This window comes from Abramis brama, assembly GCF_963993115.1.
Source record: "Abramis brama genome assembly, chromosome: 3".
In the NCBI taxonomy this organism is placed as follows: Eukaryota; Metazoa; Chordata; class Actinopteri; order Cypriniformes; family Leuciscidae; genus Abramis; species Abramis brama.
Genome location: NC_139965.1, coordinates 42,159,883 through 42,179,248, shown reverse-complemented (window position 1 = coordinate 42,179,248; position 19,366 = coordinate 42,159,883). Strand labels below are relative to the sequence as shown.

The window sequence follows — 19,366 nt, the reverse complement described above, 5'->3', positions numbered from 1 at the left end:
TTGTAAATATTTGTAAATAGGCTCCACCAATAGCAATTTCATCCAGTGGCACAGAAATCACACACTTCATCTTTAAAGATCATTTTGATTTGAGTAGCAATGCTTTTATTTCTGTTCTGGCCATGTTTACTTTGTGTTCCTAGAAATAGTTGCCTAGACGTATCACATTCTCCACAGGGGCTCACAAACACCTCCTGCGTGAGGTCTCCAGCTGTGCCCAGCCTTAATGACACGATCAAATCATTATTATGGCATGACAGAAGTCCCTAGCTAATAAGCAGAAGTGTATTTCAATTATGTCCTGAAGGTCTCACTCTAAATATCTCCTCTCTCTCTCTCGGTGTGTGTGTGTGTGAGAGACTTCTTAAGAGTAGCAGTTGGTCTACTGACCCCCTCCTCTCTCTGGCTCTCTGAGGAATCTGAGCGTTCTTCTGCCTGCTAGCGTCTCTTTGGTGTAACTGAAGCTGCCTTTGCATCTGGTGTGTGTGAGAGAGTGTTAATCAACACACACACACACACACACACACAAATCCTCCTTTAGCCCAAGCAGGAGATTACACCGATTAGCCTGCGGGATAACAAAAGACTCCTTTACAGTTCATTTTAGTCACACATTTACACAAAAGCAACACAAACAAGACCTAGTTATACTGTGAGCTCCATGTAACACATAACATATAACATTTGATAGCCAAATGACTACTTCTACAACAGTTGAGGTGTGTTGTTTGAAGGTCTCTGTGAAGGTGCCATGCTAAGATTTTTCCTCTTCGTTCGTACCTGCTGCCAGGAGCTAGTCATCCCTGGGATTAACTGAAACATGACGCTGTGTTTGTTTCAACACACTGACTAGACCTAATGCGTCAGGCACTGACTCACTTTTATCTGAACAAAACATGCATTTATGCTGCGTTTACATTTATTATTAAAGGAGTGGTTGAATATGATTTGACTTTTCTAACTTTAGTTAGTGAGTAATGTTGCTGATTGAGCATAAACAACATCTGCAAAATTACAACGCTCAACGTTCAAAGCAAAGGGAGAAATAAATTGCTTTTTAAGGACTAGGCTACAACAAACGGCTGGTAGAGACTACACAACATTTCTCCCGGGTTAGTGACATCACCAACCCTAAAATTTACATAAACCCCGCCCCTGGAACGCAATTTATAGATTATCAAGACAGAATATGCTAACCAATGACTAGAAGATAACTACACATAAGCTACATAAATTCACCAACTAACCAATCAGAAATGTTATCTGCATGTTGTCACTTCTTCTTGAGTCTCTCCATCTTTGTCTGACTTCGGTTTGAACATAAAAAGGCTAAAAGTTTTTGAAATCTCCAGTGCATGTCTGTGTGAGGTAAAAGGACACAAGCTGTTGTAGCTCCGCCCTCTGTGCCAGGAGCAGTAGCTCATTTGCATTTAAAGGAACAGACACAAAAACGGTGCGTTTTTGCTCACCCTCAAAAAGTTACAACTTTAACATGCTATATAAAAATATCTGTGGTGTATTTTGAGCTAAAACTTCCCATACATACTCTGGGGACATATTTATTTGGGGGACATACTTATTTTACATTTTGTGAAAAGGGCATTATACCACCCCTTTAATGTCTGTCCTGTCATTTCAGCACCATTTCCCAAACAGGTTTCCAGAACACTCCCACTGTATTCCATTGTTCGGACAAACAAGTGGTCCCATACCAAACTCACAAAATTAAATTAGTATCATATGTAAAATATTTTTAAATCGCTACAGTGTTTACACACAGTGGAAGGTCAACCTACTCTTAAGATGCATTCACATTTATCATTGTTAGGAATGCCAGGAATTTCAATAGGAATGTGGGCAATTGTGAATTTCGCATAAGATTTTACTTCTTTTCCATACAACAAAAGTGAATGGTTACTGTCAGGCTCCAAAATAGATGTCCCAAATGGCACCCTAAGCCCTCGCGTTTTTCCTCAGAGTCCACACTTTCGTGACGTAATGCCGCTTTGACTGTTGGGTAGGAGTCTTTCGTGGAGCTTAGGCTACTTCAGTGCGGCTCTGAAAAATGCCTATTGAGGGCACATATTAGCCTGAAATCTGAAATGACAAACGGCCTGAAATCTAAAATGTCACCCTTAAAATTAAAGAATAAAAATATGAAAGTATAAATACACAGTATAGTAAACACACATACAGATTATGAACATATTTACAGTATTATGGATAATATGAATAAATAGAAGTGAATTTAAAAGATATTGCACTAAACAGTGGCTTTGGGAGGTATACGATAGCTTTGTGCGAGCCAAAGATTGAAATTTAAGTTTAATAACTTCCCCTCCACTGTAGCAATACAAACTTTAAATTCACACTTCAAACACATCATAACAGACAGATGACATCAAAAATCTGTTTTCAGAGTTTTCCCATGTCTGCAACAATGTTTTGAATTGACCACAAGGACCAACTCATTATATGGAGATGGGGTATACCTTTAATACATTTAGACTTAAATGCAAGCCTTTTCCTCACCTTAACTAATTGAAAGGATTCAGAAGACATGGAAAATAGAGCCAAAGTTGGATGTACTGTCTACCTTTTAAGATTTATTTTAGTTTTGTTTTTGCTCTTATTTATACAACACAGAGAACAGACAGAAAGTGAAGTGAGAAAGAGAGAAGGAGAACGGGATCAGAAAGGACAAGGACTGAAACTCAGGTCACCTGAATCAGCTCTGACTGGATATACTACTTTGGAGTAAGAGAAGTCCCTTTAATTTCCTTTGTACGGACAAAAATAGCTTGGACATTCTACTTTAAGTCATACAGGTTTAGAAAAACATGAGGGTGAGAAAATAAATCACAATTTTCATTTATGAGTGAATTATGGATGATAACATAACGAGAAAGTGTGCACATTTCACCTTCAAAGGTTTGCACCAGAGCCACTAGAGAAACAGCATTTCATTCCTTCTCTTCCTCTGAAGCAGGAACAACAATAAACTGTGCCATGACTTGACTTGACTTGAGATGGGGGCAGAGAAAAAAATGAGAGAGAGAAAGGGAGGGGAGAGACCGAGAGGGGAGAGGAGGGCAAATCTTGAAAGGGGAGAGTGAATGAGTAACAGCAGCATGACAATAGCAGTGAAAGCATGAATACCGGCCTGAACTGAGGGGGTGATGGAACAAAAACACAAGGGCCAGAATGACTCGACACATTCAACAGAGCACCACTGGAGGCAACACATAGGCTAAGTGTGTGTGTGTGTGTGTGTGTGTGTGTGTGTGTGTGTGTGTGTGTGTGTGTGTGTGTGTGTGTGTGTGTGTGTGTGTGTGTGTGTGTGTGTGTGTGTGTGTGTGTGTGTGTTCGGCACACGAGCACTACTCAAGCACATCAGTGAATTTACGGTCAGAAAAAAAGCTGATTATTTGACCTCACAAGCACTTTAGAGAGCTAAGTGCACTGACCGAATCGATCAAAACACCAATGTGTGCCACGTCCTTTTCATTATTTCTTGCTGCACCATAAACCTGAGGTTTATTTTCAGACCTCAGTCTCCAAAGGCTCTAACATATCAGTGATGGAATCATACACAGTTAAAACTCCATAATCCAACAGGACAGGCCTGATTTGTACAAGCTTTTAGAAAATGTCAAGGTCCAACAGTATTCATTTCAAAACAACAGCATAAATGGCAGTCAGGAGTTTCTACAGAGAGCTAGAGCATTAGCAAGTTTCTGTTGATTTTCTCTGAGAGACTCAGTTTAAAAGACTTGTAGTTTTCTAAGGAAAATGTAAGTGGTTTGAGTGCGGTTTTGATTCCACTTCCATTTTAATGGCTCAATAAACAAGTCTTATAAACAAGTCTTTAAGCACTTTTAGGGAAATGGCAAATAATGAATTCTAAAAATATAACATCATAGCCTACCTTGTTTTGTTTAAATGATCTGCATGTACACATAATACTAACAATAATGGTTCTTGGTTTTAAAGTTATATAAAATAAACATGATTATAATAATTATTATTATATATATATTATATATATATATATATATATTATATATATATATATATATATATATATATATATATATATATATATATATATATATATATATACATATTTTAGGGCTGTGAAACAATTAATCGCATCCAAAATAAAAGTTTGTGTTCACATAATATATGAGTGTGTACTGTGCATAATTATTTTGTATATATAAATACACACACATGCATGTATATATTTAAGATTTTTTTTTATTTATACATAAAATATTTATATTTATATATAATACAAATTATATATACAGTATATTTAAGCAAATATTTCTTAAATATATACATGCATGTGTGTGTATTTATATATACAAAATAATTATGCACAGTACACACTCATATATTATGTGAACACAAACTTTTATTTTGGATGCGATTATCACGATTAATCATTTCACAGCCCTAATATATGTGGATGGATGGATGGATGGATGGATGGATGGATGGATGGATGGATGGATGGATGGATGGATGGATGGATGGATGGATGGATGGATGGATGGATGGATGGATGGATGGATGGATGGATGGATGGATGGATGGATGGATGGATGGATGGATGGATGGATGGATGGATGGATGGATGGATGGATGGATGGATGGATGGATGGATGGATGGATGGATATGTGTATGTTTGTATGTATGTATGTGTATATATATATATATATATATATATATATATATATATATATATATATATATATATATATATATATATATATAAATCAAAGTTTCATTTGTTTGATTTTGTTCAGTTTTTTTTAACTGGTTCTGAAACCGGTTGATTACCAACCCTACACTGTAAAAATGATATGATCAATAAGTTATGACAACATATGTTTTTATAGCTTTAACTCATTCATATAAATTAAGCAATTTTCAACTTTCTTTTATAAGTTATACAAGATTCAACACATTTTTTTAAAGTGAGTTTAATGTAATTTAAGTTGAAATGACTTAAACATCCAAGTTGACTGTACTTAATTTTAAAATAGTTCAAATGAAAATTACCCTATGATTTACTCACCCTCAAGCCGTCCTAGGTGTATATGACTTTCTAATTTCAGACGAATACAATCGAGTTATATAAAAAATTTCCTGGCTCTTTGCTCTCAGGCCTATTTGTAGGAGTAGGAGTAGGATGTAGGAGTAGCGTAAGCTTAGACGCCTCTCACGGTTCAAACAAATAGGCCTGGACAACAAACTCAAGCTCCTCTTGTCTTATTGAAATCCTCCGACATTTCTCTTTAAAAATTCTTGTTTTAGACTTCTAATTCGTTTTGCTCTATCCTCTGCTCTTCCGTGCTCGTCAACGCGCCAGGTCAAGGTTTACTCTTTCGCCGTAAATCGATGCGTACGGCCGTCTGCCGGAAGCTAGTTATTTTAGTTTATAACGTTTTAAAAATAGATATTTTTCTTACATGAAAGCATCGCTTCTCTTCAGAAGGCCTTTATTAACCCCCCAGAGCCGTGTGGAGCACTTTTATGGTGGATGGATGCACTTTTTTGGGCTTCAAAATCTCATCCTCCAATCATCCTAAATATAATCAACAGTATTAGTGATGCTTTAGAAAACTCATGGTTAGGAAGTGTCCAATTTCTTCTGTGTGAAGTATTGCCAATTACAACAGTAAAACCCCCACCGACATTATCACTTCACTTATGGAGTCTATGGGACGTTGTCTTCAAACGGTCTGAATGAACAGAGAGTTCTGTGTGCATCCTGTTTAATCGACGGTCAACGGCCCAGCACTTTGACTACAGTGTTATCTTTGTCTTTGAACGTCGATGAAGGCCACAGAAGGTCAAGCCAATGGATTTAACCGTCCAAACATTTAGGGGGCCTCCCAAGTTATCCCACACAACTCTACCAGTGCGGTGAGAGCCTTTTGTGCTCAGATACAAACACACCTCCATCACCTTCAAACCTAATGATTTTTCTTCCTCTCTCAATAACAGTTTTATGAAAATCCTAATTAAACATCCAAATGTTTACTTGCTATTGCACCTTCTAAACTGAAAGCAGTTAAATGACCAGAATGCAGTTCATCTGTAGCCACACGGGGTTAAGTGTCTTACTTTAGAGCTAAATGAGTAAATCATTGGTGATCAGGTTCTCTGTAATAGAAACAACCAAATGCTTGAGTTACCAGTGCGAAGGATCCCATTTAAATTTGTATGATCTGTTATGTCTAGTGACATTAAGGGAGCAGCAGCACTGATATTACTTCTGAATTATTACATTTTAAAATCTAAACAAATCATTTTAATTTTTATTGTATAAAAACTAATTTTCAAAACGGATGACTGTCCCACTGTTGTGGCGTAAATTTTCATCACCTAAAATTGGTGCACTCATTATCATTAAATAAAACTTTTTTTTTTTAGATCATTAACTAAAATAAAGCTGAAATTAAAAACAACAACAACAACAAAAAATGAAATAAAATACTTGCATTTAAAACTATTAATACTTAGAAATACTAAATGTTGCATTGGCAACTAAGTGAAATAAATTCAAATTTAAGTAAGTGTACTAAAACTACAGCTGAAATAAATAAATTAAAGCTAAATATTACAAATTAAATAAACTAACAAGCACATAAATAATTAAAATTTTAAATAAAAATGAGAAATGAAAATACAAACAGTTATTAATTTAAAATATTCATATATTAATATAATAGTATAAATAATACTAAAACAACAGATTATGAGATGTGATGTATGAAGAAAACAAGGTAAATATCACTTATAATAAAGTACATGATTTTTAGTCAAGCTGCAATTTTGTCAAATTATGCAAAAAGTGTGAAAATATTTTGTAATTGTGTGTTTTGGGGTGCATAAAAAGTTGTGAAATTAATCTTAGCAAGACAAAGGAGTTGACCATTTTAATGTAACAAATTTGAGAGGTGTAAAGTGCTCAGAACTGCATCACTTAAAGAATACAATAATGAAACCTATTATGCCATTTTTGCTGTGTGTGTATACCAGCATCTATGCAAACTTTCCAAGCTGGCAGGTAAAGTTGTACTGGAAGATATCAACACCAGCAAACTCAAGGATCTGTTGCTAAACCATAAACACAACTAACATACAACAAAGAGGTTTAATGGGCAGGTTTGTGAAGGTGGAAGCATGTCTCATGGTGTAATCAGATTATGTTGTGTTTTTCCTGAGCCCTTGATCTCATTGCTGTGGAGGTGTTTCAACGGTGACTCAAGACGCTTGAAGTCTCAGCTCTGTACGCCAGGAGCTCGTATCTGTTACACAAGACTGAAGAAGCGACAGTGCGGTGAAATCCACCTCACACAACCAAGAGGAGGCGGATGTGTTCCGTTACCATAACAACCAAATCAACAGGTGCCAAAACAAAGGCAATGCAAACATGGTCATTTAGTGGTATTTGCTAATTTAGCTCAAATTTTACATTTGATTTTAACAAACCCATAATCCTAAATGTGCCATCACATTAACAAAATAATTTTCATTAAAATTTTCATGTGAAATTTCTGATCGCGTGGATTTCTATTGAAATTACTAGATTTGCTGTAAAAAAAAAAAGCAGAACAATGGTAAATGTGATGGCACCTTAAGAGTTAAACTGATCAAAACGAGAGCCATCATGGTTGACCATCCCAACTGTAAACATTGAAAGAAAAAAATCCAGACACATTGAAAGCGAAACTCGAGTCCAGAGAATCTACTGTATTAAAGATGTCAAAATTTCGGAACTTTTAATAATCATTTGTCATTTAAATTGACAATCAACTAATTGATTAATCCTTGGTGTTAATACCACAGCATGCATGTGAAGTAGGGGTGTAACGATACCCTAATTTCACGATTCGATACATATCACGATACTGAACTCACGATACGATATTATTGCGATACTCCAAGACATATAATAAAAGGTTAAGAAAAAATGTACTGTTGATTAAATGCTAAATTTGATATAACATTGTGGGTGTAAATGAATAGGCTTGGACAGTGGTGACACCAGAATAAATATATTCATGATTCTGAACCTGAAAATACAGAATTATTTTAGACGAATATGCTTGAACTCTGTCACTGGCTAGATATATTTAAAATAATGTAGGCCACTTTTTACTGGTAGCATTATCAGGACCCACTAATATTCCCCCATTATTATACATTATATTCAACATAATATATTGTAGTTTAATGTAGTACTGACTCTGAAAACTTAAATTTTTTCTCACAGGGTAATTTTTATTTTGGGTGAACTATCCACGATACATATTGTTGCATTTTTGTATTGCGATATATTGTGACACGATATACTGTTACACCCCTAATGTGAAGTACTCAAAAACCATAGGCTACATTTTCATTTTCATTTGAACAAATATACCTGAACATGTTTACTATAAATTTGTATACCATTCAGTTGAAAATTGTAAAATAAAAAATCATGAATGTCTCTCCTAGCAACCACCCAAAACACTGTAGCAACCGCACAACAGGACAGTAAAATCCACTCCGAACACCTCAGCAACCACAAGGCAAGTCCCTGGCAAACAAACACCCTTGCATTGGGGAGTTTTGCATGGACAAGTACAACTCACACTTTACTGCAGAGCAGCTTTGGCCAAACTCACTAAAAACAATCAACCAACACTGTCAGTGTGATAATCCTCAATGTTCTCCTTCTAGATAATCTACACCAGAGGTCTGGTGTGGTTGAGCGCACACACACTCACACACACACACAGTAATCACCCCCGGAGCCTCTCTAAAGCCTAAAGGGAGATGGCGATTCTGCCATCTGGACACGTTTTACGTTACATAACTTATCAAGGGCTGGTGTTCATCAAACAGTTGAATCTCAATCAGATTTGAATTTTCATATCCTATCGAGCATGATTATGTGGAAAGGGGAGGGGCAGAATTCAGATCATCAGATATTGAGACACGTAACGAAGTTTGTGTTAATTAAATACATCTGTGTTGCAGTGAGAAATCTCCCCATGTGCACTTGTGGTTGATATTAGCTCAGATTGTGTGCTGAATGTGTTTGAATGGAGCATGGCATGGTTCAGGGAACGTTCAACAAACATTTACACCTGGACATGTTTTCTCATTTTTCCCAACAGTAGTGTTTTCAGCAACACACAAACGTACAAAGCAGCATTGATTCAGCTCATTTATGCTACAAGCTTTAAAATTTGTATATGTAAAAATACACCTCTTGATGGATTTTTAGGTCAAGATCTCGAACACTCTGTAAAGTCTACTCCAGCACATCCCAAAGACTTTCAATGAATTTGAGGTCTGGACTCAGAGGTGCCAATTCATGTGTGAAAATAATTCTTCATGCTCCCTCCCAACCATTCTTTCACAGTTTGAGCCTGATGAATCTTTACATTGTCATCCTGGAATATGGCCATTAAGAAATAAAAAGCTACACACTCCATTAGTTATGGTTATAAGAACTGTTACATACATGCTAGAAACATAATAATCACAGCAATAATGATCCAGTCATGGACTCTTAAGTATTTGCCTATTTACATCCAAATCCAAGTCCATTTGAGACGTACAAAACTTCAATATTGCGAATGCATTAATTTCACAACACACTCAAACCTTATCACAGCTGCGTAAACAAAGCATACAGGTTCATACAATAACAGCAGAAAGTGCCAGCCATCCCAACACAACTAATCCAGAAAAGTGTGGACAAGTTCATTAAAAATAGCTCTACAACTCTACAAGGAATGAATCTGGAATGGGAATAAATCTGAGAAGACTTCCTATGAATCTGTAACTGTTTCTGCTGCAGAAAGAGTGAGCATGATAATACAGCATCTGTGTGATTTCAGTTTTAATGAGTGACAGCGAAACATCCTTCAGTCTTGTTTTACATTATAACTGATACTACCCGTTAAAAGAAGCCATAGCAATTATAAGCCAAGGGTTTCTAGCTGTGCTCCTCTCTCGAAACTCAAGACCTTCTGACCATCTGTTGTGCTTTAATAGTGTGAGTGAAAGGAGAGGAAGAGGAAGAGAGCGACAGAGAGGGAGGGAGTTGAGCTGAGAGTTTGTCGCTGAGGAGAAGCAGAAGTTGAAGTCGGGGAGCCCACATCCGCTGGCTGTGTCGTGTGTGTGGTGGAAATGCAACTGCAAGGGGAAACAGAACAACACTGTGCAACAGGGTTCGTGTTGACTCTCTCACACAGCTGGTGATGCAGAGTAGACACACTCCTGTTCTCACTTATGGAGAATTATGTGCATTTTTCACATATATGCACTGCAAACGTAAATGACCACGCACATACTCATGCAAACAGAGTCTCCAAAAGCTGGCACATAAAGGAAGCACACACTCTTTCAAAACACAGCTGGCAAACACTCAAAAGATAATGACATAAAACCAACACACACACAAACTTGAGCTTGTGGCGAGCAGAGCTGAACTCATAATAAATCCTCTCCAACCCTGAATCTGAGAGGCTTGTTTGCTTAGGCAAAATATGACCTCATGTTCAATATTTATCAGTAAAGGTTGACCACATCCGAACACAGCAGGAAACGATTTCAGTTTCAAGCGCCAGGGTCTATCTGAATGACCTATAAAAAAACATACAAGATTTTTTTAAACATAATATGACCAAAAAGATGTAGCCTAGGTAGGCAGCTCGCTAGTTTTTTGCAAACAACAAATGTGAAAAGATTTTGTTGTATCTATATTGTGCTGATTTGTTGCATAAGCCTCATGAATAAGTTGCAGACGTCAACTTTCCTATTGAATGGTCATTGTGTCAATGTGTAAGGCAGTCAGTGTCATTTTTACTTCCTGGTTGTCAGTTTATGACATGAATGTGTGGGTGTGGACAGGACGCTTCAAACTGTTTTAGTCCTAAAAAGTAAGTACATAACCAAAAGAAAAAAACAAGGAAGATACAACGCCACTTAACACTTTATGTGGAAAAATGACCACCCATGCTGACTCATCGGGAAAGTGCCCTTTCATATTTCTAAGTAAAATGGATTTTTAATGCAACTTTCAACAATGTAGTTTTATCTTTTATAATCAAGCTGCATGACTGTTATAGGTTAAAAAAAAAGGTGTTTGTCTAAAAGACTAAAGGAAAAATCATGAATTCCTGTCTAAATTTGTTTAGTCAAATTAACTCTCATCTTCCGCAGATAATTTGCTCCAATTCTATCATCTAACCACCCTCATGTCTCTCTAAACTCATATCACCCACAGAGCACAGAAGTTGTTTTTAAATAATTAAAAATGTTATAAAATAAAAATGAAATACAATAAAATAAGAAGGTCAGTGTTCACTGAACCCAGTGTGAGATTAGGCTATCTAGACTAATGAGTCTAAAGGATAGTTCACTAAAAAATGAAAATCCCATGATTTACTCTCCCTCAAGCCATTCTAGGTATGACTTTCTTCTTTCAGTCAAACACAATCGGAGTTATATCCTGGCTCTTCCAAATTCTTTAATGGGAGTGAGAACATTTTGAAGCACAAAATAAAAATCACCTCCATCCATTATAAAAGTGCTCCATACAGCTCCGGGGGGTTAATAAAGGCCATCTGAGGCGAAGCGATGCATTTTTCTAAGAAAAATATCCATTCATATTTATAAGTTCATAAACTATAATCACTGGCTTATGTACGTGAGTCTAGCTCCGGTGGAAGAGTGACCTCTGACCCGAAGCATGACGTAATGACGAACGCGGAAGCGCAGAGGATAGAGCAAAACAAAACACCAGTCACGAATTAGAAGTCTGAAACGACAATTTTTAAAGAGAAATGTCGGAGGAGCTTCAGTTTGTTGCCCAGCATTGTTTGTTTGAACCGCGAGAGGCGTCTACTCGAACCTAAGTTTACTATACGATACATGACATCCTACGTCACGTGTCGGGTCAGAGGTCACTCTTCAGCCGGAATGCGAAAGCCGGGAAAACTATGGCCGTCGCCGAAAGCCTTTTATTAATTATATCAATCAAACTTTTATTACAGACTCAGGGTCCAATTTTTAAAACAAACCCAACATATGACACAACAACAATAAAAAAAAATAATATTATATTATATAATTATAGTTTATAAAGTTATAAATATGGATATTTTTCTTACAAAAATTCATCGCTTCGCTTTAGAAGGCCTTTATTAACCCCCCGAACCGTATGGATAACTGTTATGATGAATGGATGTGCTTTTTTGGGCTTCAAAAACCAAGGTACCATTCACTGCCATTATAAAGCTTGGAAGAGCCAGGATATTTTTTAATATAACTCCAATTGTGTTTAGCTGAAAGAAGAATGTCATATACACCCAGGATGGCTTGATGGAGAATATGGGATCATTTTCATTTTTGGGTGAACTAATGGTCAAACAGCCACACAATCTCCTTCCTAAATGACAACGATTTGGCAATGTCTCTTAAATCTTTGACAGAATCATTCCGAAACATTTAAATCTGCATTGGTGCTGTCGCTGACCTAGAGAAGGCGGCTATCTAGGTATGAAACAGCTTCACAAACATTCATTTCAAACACACAGTGTGATTATTTCCATGTTACAAATATTCAAATTATCACACAAGTACTGGAATAAAAGTTTATAGTTCGGATATGAACACTGATGTCTACAGATCTGATGTCAAAATGAGTTAACGTCCTGTTTACAGACTTAGTAATATTTCCACACATATGACATTTTGAAATTATTGTAATGCAGTTTGTGTGCAAGTCCAAAACAGAGATCAGTCAAAATAAAACAAACCAGAGTCAAGCGGTGCATCTCTAAATAAAGGTGAGTAAATGATGACAGAAAATTAATTTTTTGGGTGAACTATCCCTTTAAATTTGGACAGATTCTGACTGGCTGTCAATGTTTTTATTATTCTTCAGCTGGGAAAAAAACATTATGAAAGTGAAACCAATGATATCGTTCCTCTGTGTTGTTATTGTTTATAGCTGTGACGTGGACTACTCTTTTAGAATTACAATGATTATTACAACTTTATAGTTATTATGTTTAGAGCTATTATAGTTCTTCGCTTCTTCGTAACTTCAAAGAGTGTTCATTTATTTGGTCATGTCATATATCGCGTGGTGAGCCATGAGGCCTATGAACACGAATCATTTTACCGTAAAATTTAACTATAAGAATGTCTAGATGTTTCTAATGAATGCTGGCCACTATTAGGGAGTTTGTTTGATTGTTTGTTACACTTACTGAACAAACAGGCCACTGAATCAAAAGGCAAAACTGCAACACAGAGGGCCCTATCATACAGTTGGCGCAATGTGGCGCAATGTGGCGCCATGCGCGACAAGTGTTTTTTGCTAGTTTCAGCCTGACGCAATTTTCATTTTCACGATTATCGATTAATATCGATTAAATTATCGATTCATTATCGCAGGCGATACGTCCGTGATAATTAATGCGATATGGCTCAGCTTGTCAGTTAACTACGGCTCTGTGTAGTAAATGCCGCTCCATCTAAAAGCAGGTGATGGCGATTTACTACTAATCAAGGAACCGGCTTTACTGACGAGATGCGCATAACTATGTCATGCGATATATCGCCCAGCCCTAATACAACAGCACACAAAAATGGCAAATATAAAAAATAAAAGGATTACAATGTAAAAGATTATTAATGTGTACATAAAGATATGGTGGAATCCGGCTTGTCCCGTACATGGCCTGCTTGCGAGCTTTAACCTCGGCACGAGCAGGTCCGTTTGCTCTCTGGAGAAGCGTTCAGTCTTTCCGCTCGCAAATTCCGTCATGTAAATAGCGAATCCGCCATGGCGTGAGCGCAACTGGGAATGGGAGATGAAGGGAATGGGAATGGGAGATGAGACTCTGATTGGTTTATTGCATGTTATGCCCAAAACACACCCATTACTCATTAAGAGAATAGGGTAGGGCTGGGAGATATGGACAAAAAATCATATCTCTGTATTTTTTGGTTAAATGGCGATATACAATATATATCTCGTTACTTTCTACGTTTTCCATTTGGATAAAGAAAATCTGTATTTATTTAAAAAAATAAAAAATTCACATCCTGCCCAATGATATCCAACAAACAATGTTGATATTGAAGGATATGGAAACAAATATAGTGCATGTAATGTGCAAAAAGGTGGTTAAAATGACATTACATTCTAACATTGTAACATTACAATCTAAAACCAAAAATAATGCTTTTGTTTTTAAATTGACTAAAGGCTAAACTAAAAATGTAAATAAAAACAAAAGCACAAACTAATTATATTAGCCTGCATTTGAATACCCCATTATAATGGTCACTTTCATAAAAATATACTTGTAGGTTCAAAATTCCACATTATGGCATTTATTGTCTCCGACAAAATATATGGCCATATTGCTAATATTTTAGCAATATGTATATTTTAGTCAGAATTATTACGCTACTATTCTATTGTGCTCCGTCTGTTTGAAGCGCATCCGCGCGCCGGCGCTCATTCACGGAAGATTCACTTGCAGAAGGCTAGTCCTCTCCTGACAGTGAAATGGGTATTTGTTTGACTTTCTAACATTTACAGATGGAGAATATACCGGTGAAATGTATGTTAAGCACTGAGGAAAGCACCACATCTAAAGCGGTATTGCCTCATTCCATATCGTTAAATAAAAAAGATATCGATGTATCATACAAACTCGATATACCGCCCAGCCCTAGAATAGGGACAACCCTTTTAGACCATGCGACGGGCGCTCTGACCATTTTCCCCGTCATTAAACTAGCAAAAGTGGATTCGGACACGCCCTAAGTGCACTTGCGCCGTGCACTTTAGACCATGCGCTTGGATCGTTAAAATAGGGACCAGAGAGTTAAATGCAACTCTGAATGTATGCCAAAAAACTAAACCATTATTAGGCCAATATCCAGACAGTCTAGACTTTCACTACCACAGACACAGCCATGCCTACAGGCTAATATTGGACAGGAAACATTACTGATGGGGGATAACAGATCAATGAAATAAGCCATGAGGAGAGTGTCTTGTAGAACATAATATTGATCATCTCTAGAAAATCTTTTGAAAATCATCCAAACGACCCCAAATTCAAGACCTTCTACGATGACCTGGATAAAAGGAAATCTTCACCCGACCTAGAAAAGAAAGAGATGGGGGAAATGGGGAGAGCAAGTGGGAGAGAGAAACCTGCCTCAGACAAGGAGGAGGGGTGTTGCCGAATGGGACTCCAGTTGGGGGGAAAGAGGAGGGACCCTATTTCGGGAATATCACGACAATGGGAGCAGCCCACGAGCCTGTTTTATCAAGAAAAGGCCTCGCTCCCTCCCCTCTTTCTCTCAGCTGCTGTGAGGCTTAGTTGTGGTATGGAGTGAGTGTGCCTCTGAATGAGACACTGTGTTGCGGGCTACACAACATTCATGCCCGAGGCATGCTCACAAGTGTGGGAGCTGGATGGAAACAAATATTTTCATCTACGCACACACAAAAACACATTGACTGTGATTTCATTTGGAGGTTCCTCTTGGTGCCCATGTCCAGAGAGCATTTTCCTCCCAAAGCTGCTTCTACGGTGGTCCTTTTGTTTTCATGAACTCTTATCTTAAGCGTTCTCTACATCCATCTTTCAACACCTCTTTTAAATAACTGATTTTCTTTCATTTCTCTGGGACGGTGAAAAGAAACGCAGTCTGGGACGTCATTTTCACCCTAAAGTGCTGAGACACAGTCTAGCTTGTGTTATTGTTGTGGAGATACAGTAAGTCAACAGTGGCTGTATTATTAACCAGGTTATGAGTCCCGGAGTAATTTCAGATTGTGCCAGCTCAAGTTTGCATACACCCTTTCCAATGTCTTCAGGCAACGCCGACAATTGTGAAGATTTCAGATGACGCAACTTTGGATCGACACACAAAACTTTCAAATATTAACCTAATATTTAATCATATCATCACTATTCTCTATACAAATAACCTTGAATTGAATGAGCGTAGAATGAGTTTAAGGGGTCTCGGTGGATTGATGAGACTGGGATTTACCGAACTGGACCTCCGGCAAGACTGAACCCTTGACCTTCCTGAGGGGAAGTTACTCTATATTGGAGAGCGATCTTCGGAAGAGAAAGTGTGTGTAGACTAAGAACAAACCAAGGCGCATCAATCTTTGCTTCAATAGGTCTCTTAGCAAAACAGACACTATCATCTTCCTCCTACATTCAAGCACACTTAAAATACACATTGCAACTGCAACCAGTAATATATGAGCAACACCTAGTAATCATTCTCCACCTTTACAGTAGGTGTGTCAATGGAACATGATTATTATGGCATGATTTTTTTTTTAAACACTGGGACTATGCTTGGATTTCTAGCATTTATACAACATGGCAGTTTCAGGCCTAGTTCTCTTAAACTGTTCCACATCCTCGGACTGATCCCAAACTGTGGCTTGGGTTTCTGAGAGTCAGATGTACAGTACGGTTTCCAAGGCAACATACTTATCCATGCAGAAAATTGATGTGAAAAACCTTCCACAGAAAAATGAGAGATTAGACCATCTAAACCCAAAAGAGGGTTTTGACATACTGAACTATTGTCAGCGCCTGAGATTACATCAGTGGTATCAATATAGCCTAAGTCAATATTCTGACAAAGATTCCTAATAATTAATACTTTTTCTCTATGATGTCACCAAATATTCAAGATTATATGAGGTGGGACCGTGGGAACAACAGGCCAACGTAAATGAATTGACTACTAATCTGAATGTGTTCTTCTCAATTACCATTTTGCACATCATTTTCAGATTAAAGTATTTTTTGGTTAAGGCCTTGTTATCTGCATATTCAAAATGAACTAATACATGTGCCTTCATTTGCTACTGCAGAGGCTTGTTCTTGTCATTTATTATGCTGAATTTAATTTAATGAACTCTGAAGAACAATTCTCATTCATGTCCTTAACAATGGCATTCCACAGCACAATGAATTACAAATAAACGCAGGCCTACTCATCGTTCAGAAAATGTGTTTCTTTAATAGCTCAGCTTTTTACAACAGTTTCTAATATCAAACAGAATGACCTTGGTTTGCACATGTGCACATAAAAAAGGGATGTTCAGTTACAGTGAATAGCCTACTCTACACAAAAATCTGAACAATACAATAAACTGGAATACTTTACTGGGTTGTGATAACCTTAATAAATGTGTTTAATAATTGATGATTACATAATCAGTATATAAATACCAGAATATTCACATGAAATCACAGAAAAATGTGATTTAAGATAACTCGTTAAATAACACGATATTCAATATGCGATACGATAATGCTTTAAGTGTGTAAAATAAATTGAGATTATATTTAAATATATTTCAAAACTGAAAATGATATAAATAACACATGTTTCACATTCTTTTTGTGAGAAGAAAGCATCCCTACAACTTCTGAAAGTGAACAGCAGTGTTTTACTGTAGCATTACATAAAAAGCATGTATCATTTTAACGTCAGTGTAAACCAAGAGGTTTAGGGTTTCAGGTATGCCTACATGAGGTTTATTTAACAACAGAAATCGAATAATCAAATGTAAAAATAAAACACTGCTTAGTCTTCTCTGTATGAATTAAATACTGATGATTATTATTAAAGCTTAAGAAATTTGTCTTTTGTTGTTTGATTAACATTAAGCGCACAAGCAGGTTTATAAGGCTGCGGTCACTTTAAGAGCTGCACAGATCCAATATATTGTTACATGCGCACTTTCTTTCTCAACTGTTTAGTCCCCTTAAGACATAATTGACTGTGTTTATGACTACTCACTAAGACTCATGTTTACTCATGTAAACTCATGTGTACAGTCTACTCTCTGCTGTCTGTGTCGACCTAAAACTTGGACTTTTTGTTTCTTTTGGAGTATTACAATCATGCAGTTATTGCGATGTACACTTGCAATTTTTCGATAATTTTGATATATCGTGCAACCCTAATGGAAGGTCTTGTAGTTTTAGTACTGTTTATCAAAACTAAAAAGCTGTTTATGCATTTAAGTGAATCTGAACAGCAGAATCTGTTTTCTAGCTTGTCAATGACACCAGTGGGTCAAAAAGTTACAAAAAGAGGTTCAAGAACTTAAATTACAGTAAAAGGAAAATGAAATGCCACATGCAGCAGATTTTGTCTGTGCTTAGTCCCAACTAAATAGTAAATGCACTGCAATAACTCTACTTCAGAACATGTGCGTGTGGGGGTTTGTAGGCTCAAATACTGCTTTATTCACACTTTGTGTATGTATGAGAGGAGCAGATGGTCATATTAGTGCTGCTGGCAAGATGGATCTCAACAAGCTCCCTACCAATGAGAGTGCACTCAAATGAGCTGACTACAACAAGAACATTTTGGATCACTATTTCGCTGGGTTTTCACTGCACTGCGATCAAATGTGAAGTTTTAAAGTGTGTCAGTGGTAAGATGGCTCAGCCCGAGTGTAGTTTCCACCTCAACAACAGGAAGAGAAGCACAGCGTAGATGTCTTCAATTTCTAAAGCAAACACACCAGTCTCAAACACAACAACCTGACTTAAAAACCAAAACACAATAAACTGCTGCATGGGCAGTGGTCAAGTTCTTTGGAAGCGAAAGCGAGTACTGAAACGAATTTATATCAGATGATCAGCTTCCTACACAGATCATAAAAAGTGAAAGATCCGCTTTTTCTGGGTCGGGCGTGATGATGGTGGTGCTCGTGCACCCCTGCAGAAGGGGCGCAGGTGAAGAAGACACTCAAACAAAGGACATTAAATGTACTGATACATTCCCTCCCCCATTCACTGATCCCCCCTGACCGCTTTATTAAAGTCTTACCTGCGTGTGTAATGTCGGACAGGTCATAGTTCTTGGAGGTGCGGGGGAACTCTTTTAGTTTGCGATTGGAGAGGATGAGCGCTCCGCTGGACGCAGCTTCTTCCAGCGCCTTCTCCACGCTCCTGCTGGCCGCTACAGTCGCCGGCAGCTGGGCTCCATCCCCAGCAGCCATCAAACACGAAATATGGCCCAAATCTTACTCGTTACAACGACAATCACCCCTCCTAAACCTCCATGTCCTCCGAAGCAGGTCCAATAACGTTTCGCACCGGGAAAGTGAGTTTTTGTACTCCAAAAGTGATGTAAAATCCAGTGATCGAGTAAAGTTGAGCGCGTGAGTTGACAGTGCGTGTGCCGGAGCTGAGAGCAGAAGGGGCGGGGCTTGCGGATTGAGTAAGTCTTGATTGACAGAGCGGACACACCCAGTACGAG

At 37.5% G+C, this 19,366-nt stretch overlaps 1 protein-coding gene across 2 annotated transcripts in view; it reads right to left on the bottom strand.

Moving 5' to 3' along the window:
* The window catches only part of lrch4 (leucine-rich repeats and calponin homology (CH) domain containing 4), a 44,133-nt gene extending 24,825 nt beyond the window's left edge, over positions 1-19,308 (bottom strand). For both annotated transcript variants that reach the window (XM_084107839.1, XM_084107840.1), the window contains exon 1: positions 18,935-19,308. In XM_084107839.1, the coding sequence (XP_083963965.1) occupies positions 18,935-19,106 (172 nt within the window). In that variant the 5' untranslated portion in view covers positions 19,107-19,308. The remainder of the gene's footprint in view (positions 1-18,934) is intronic.
* Positions 19,309-19,366: the final 58 nt, after the last annotated feature.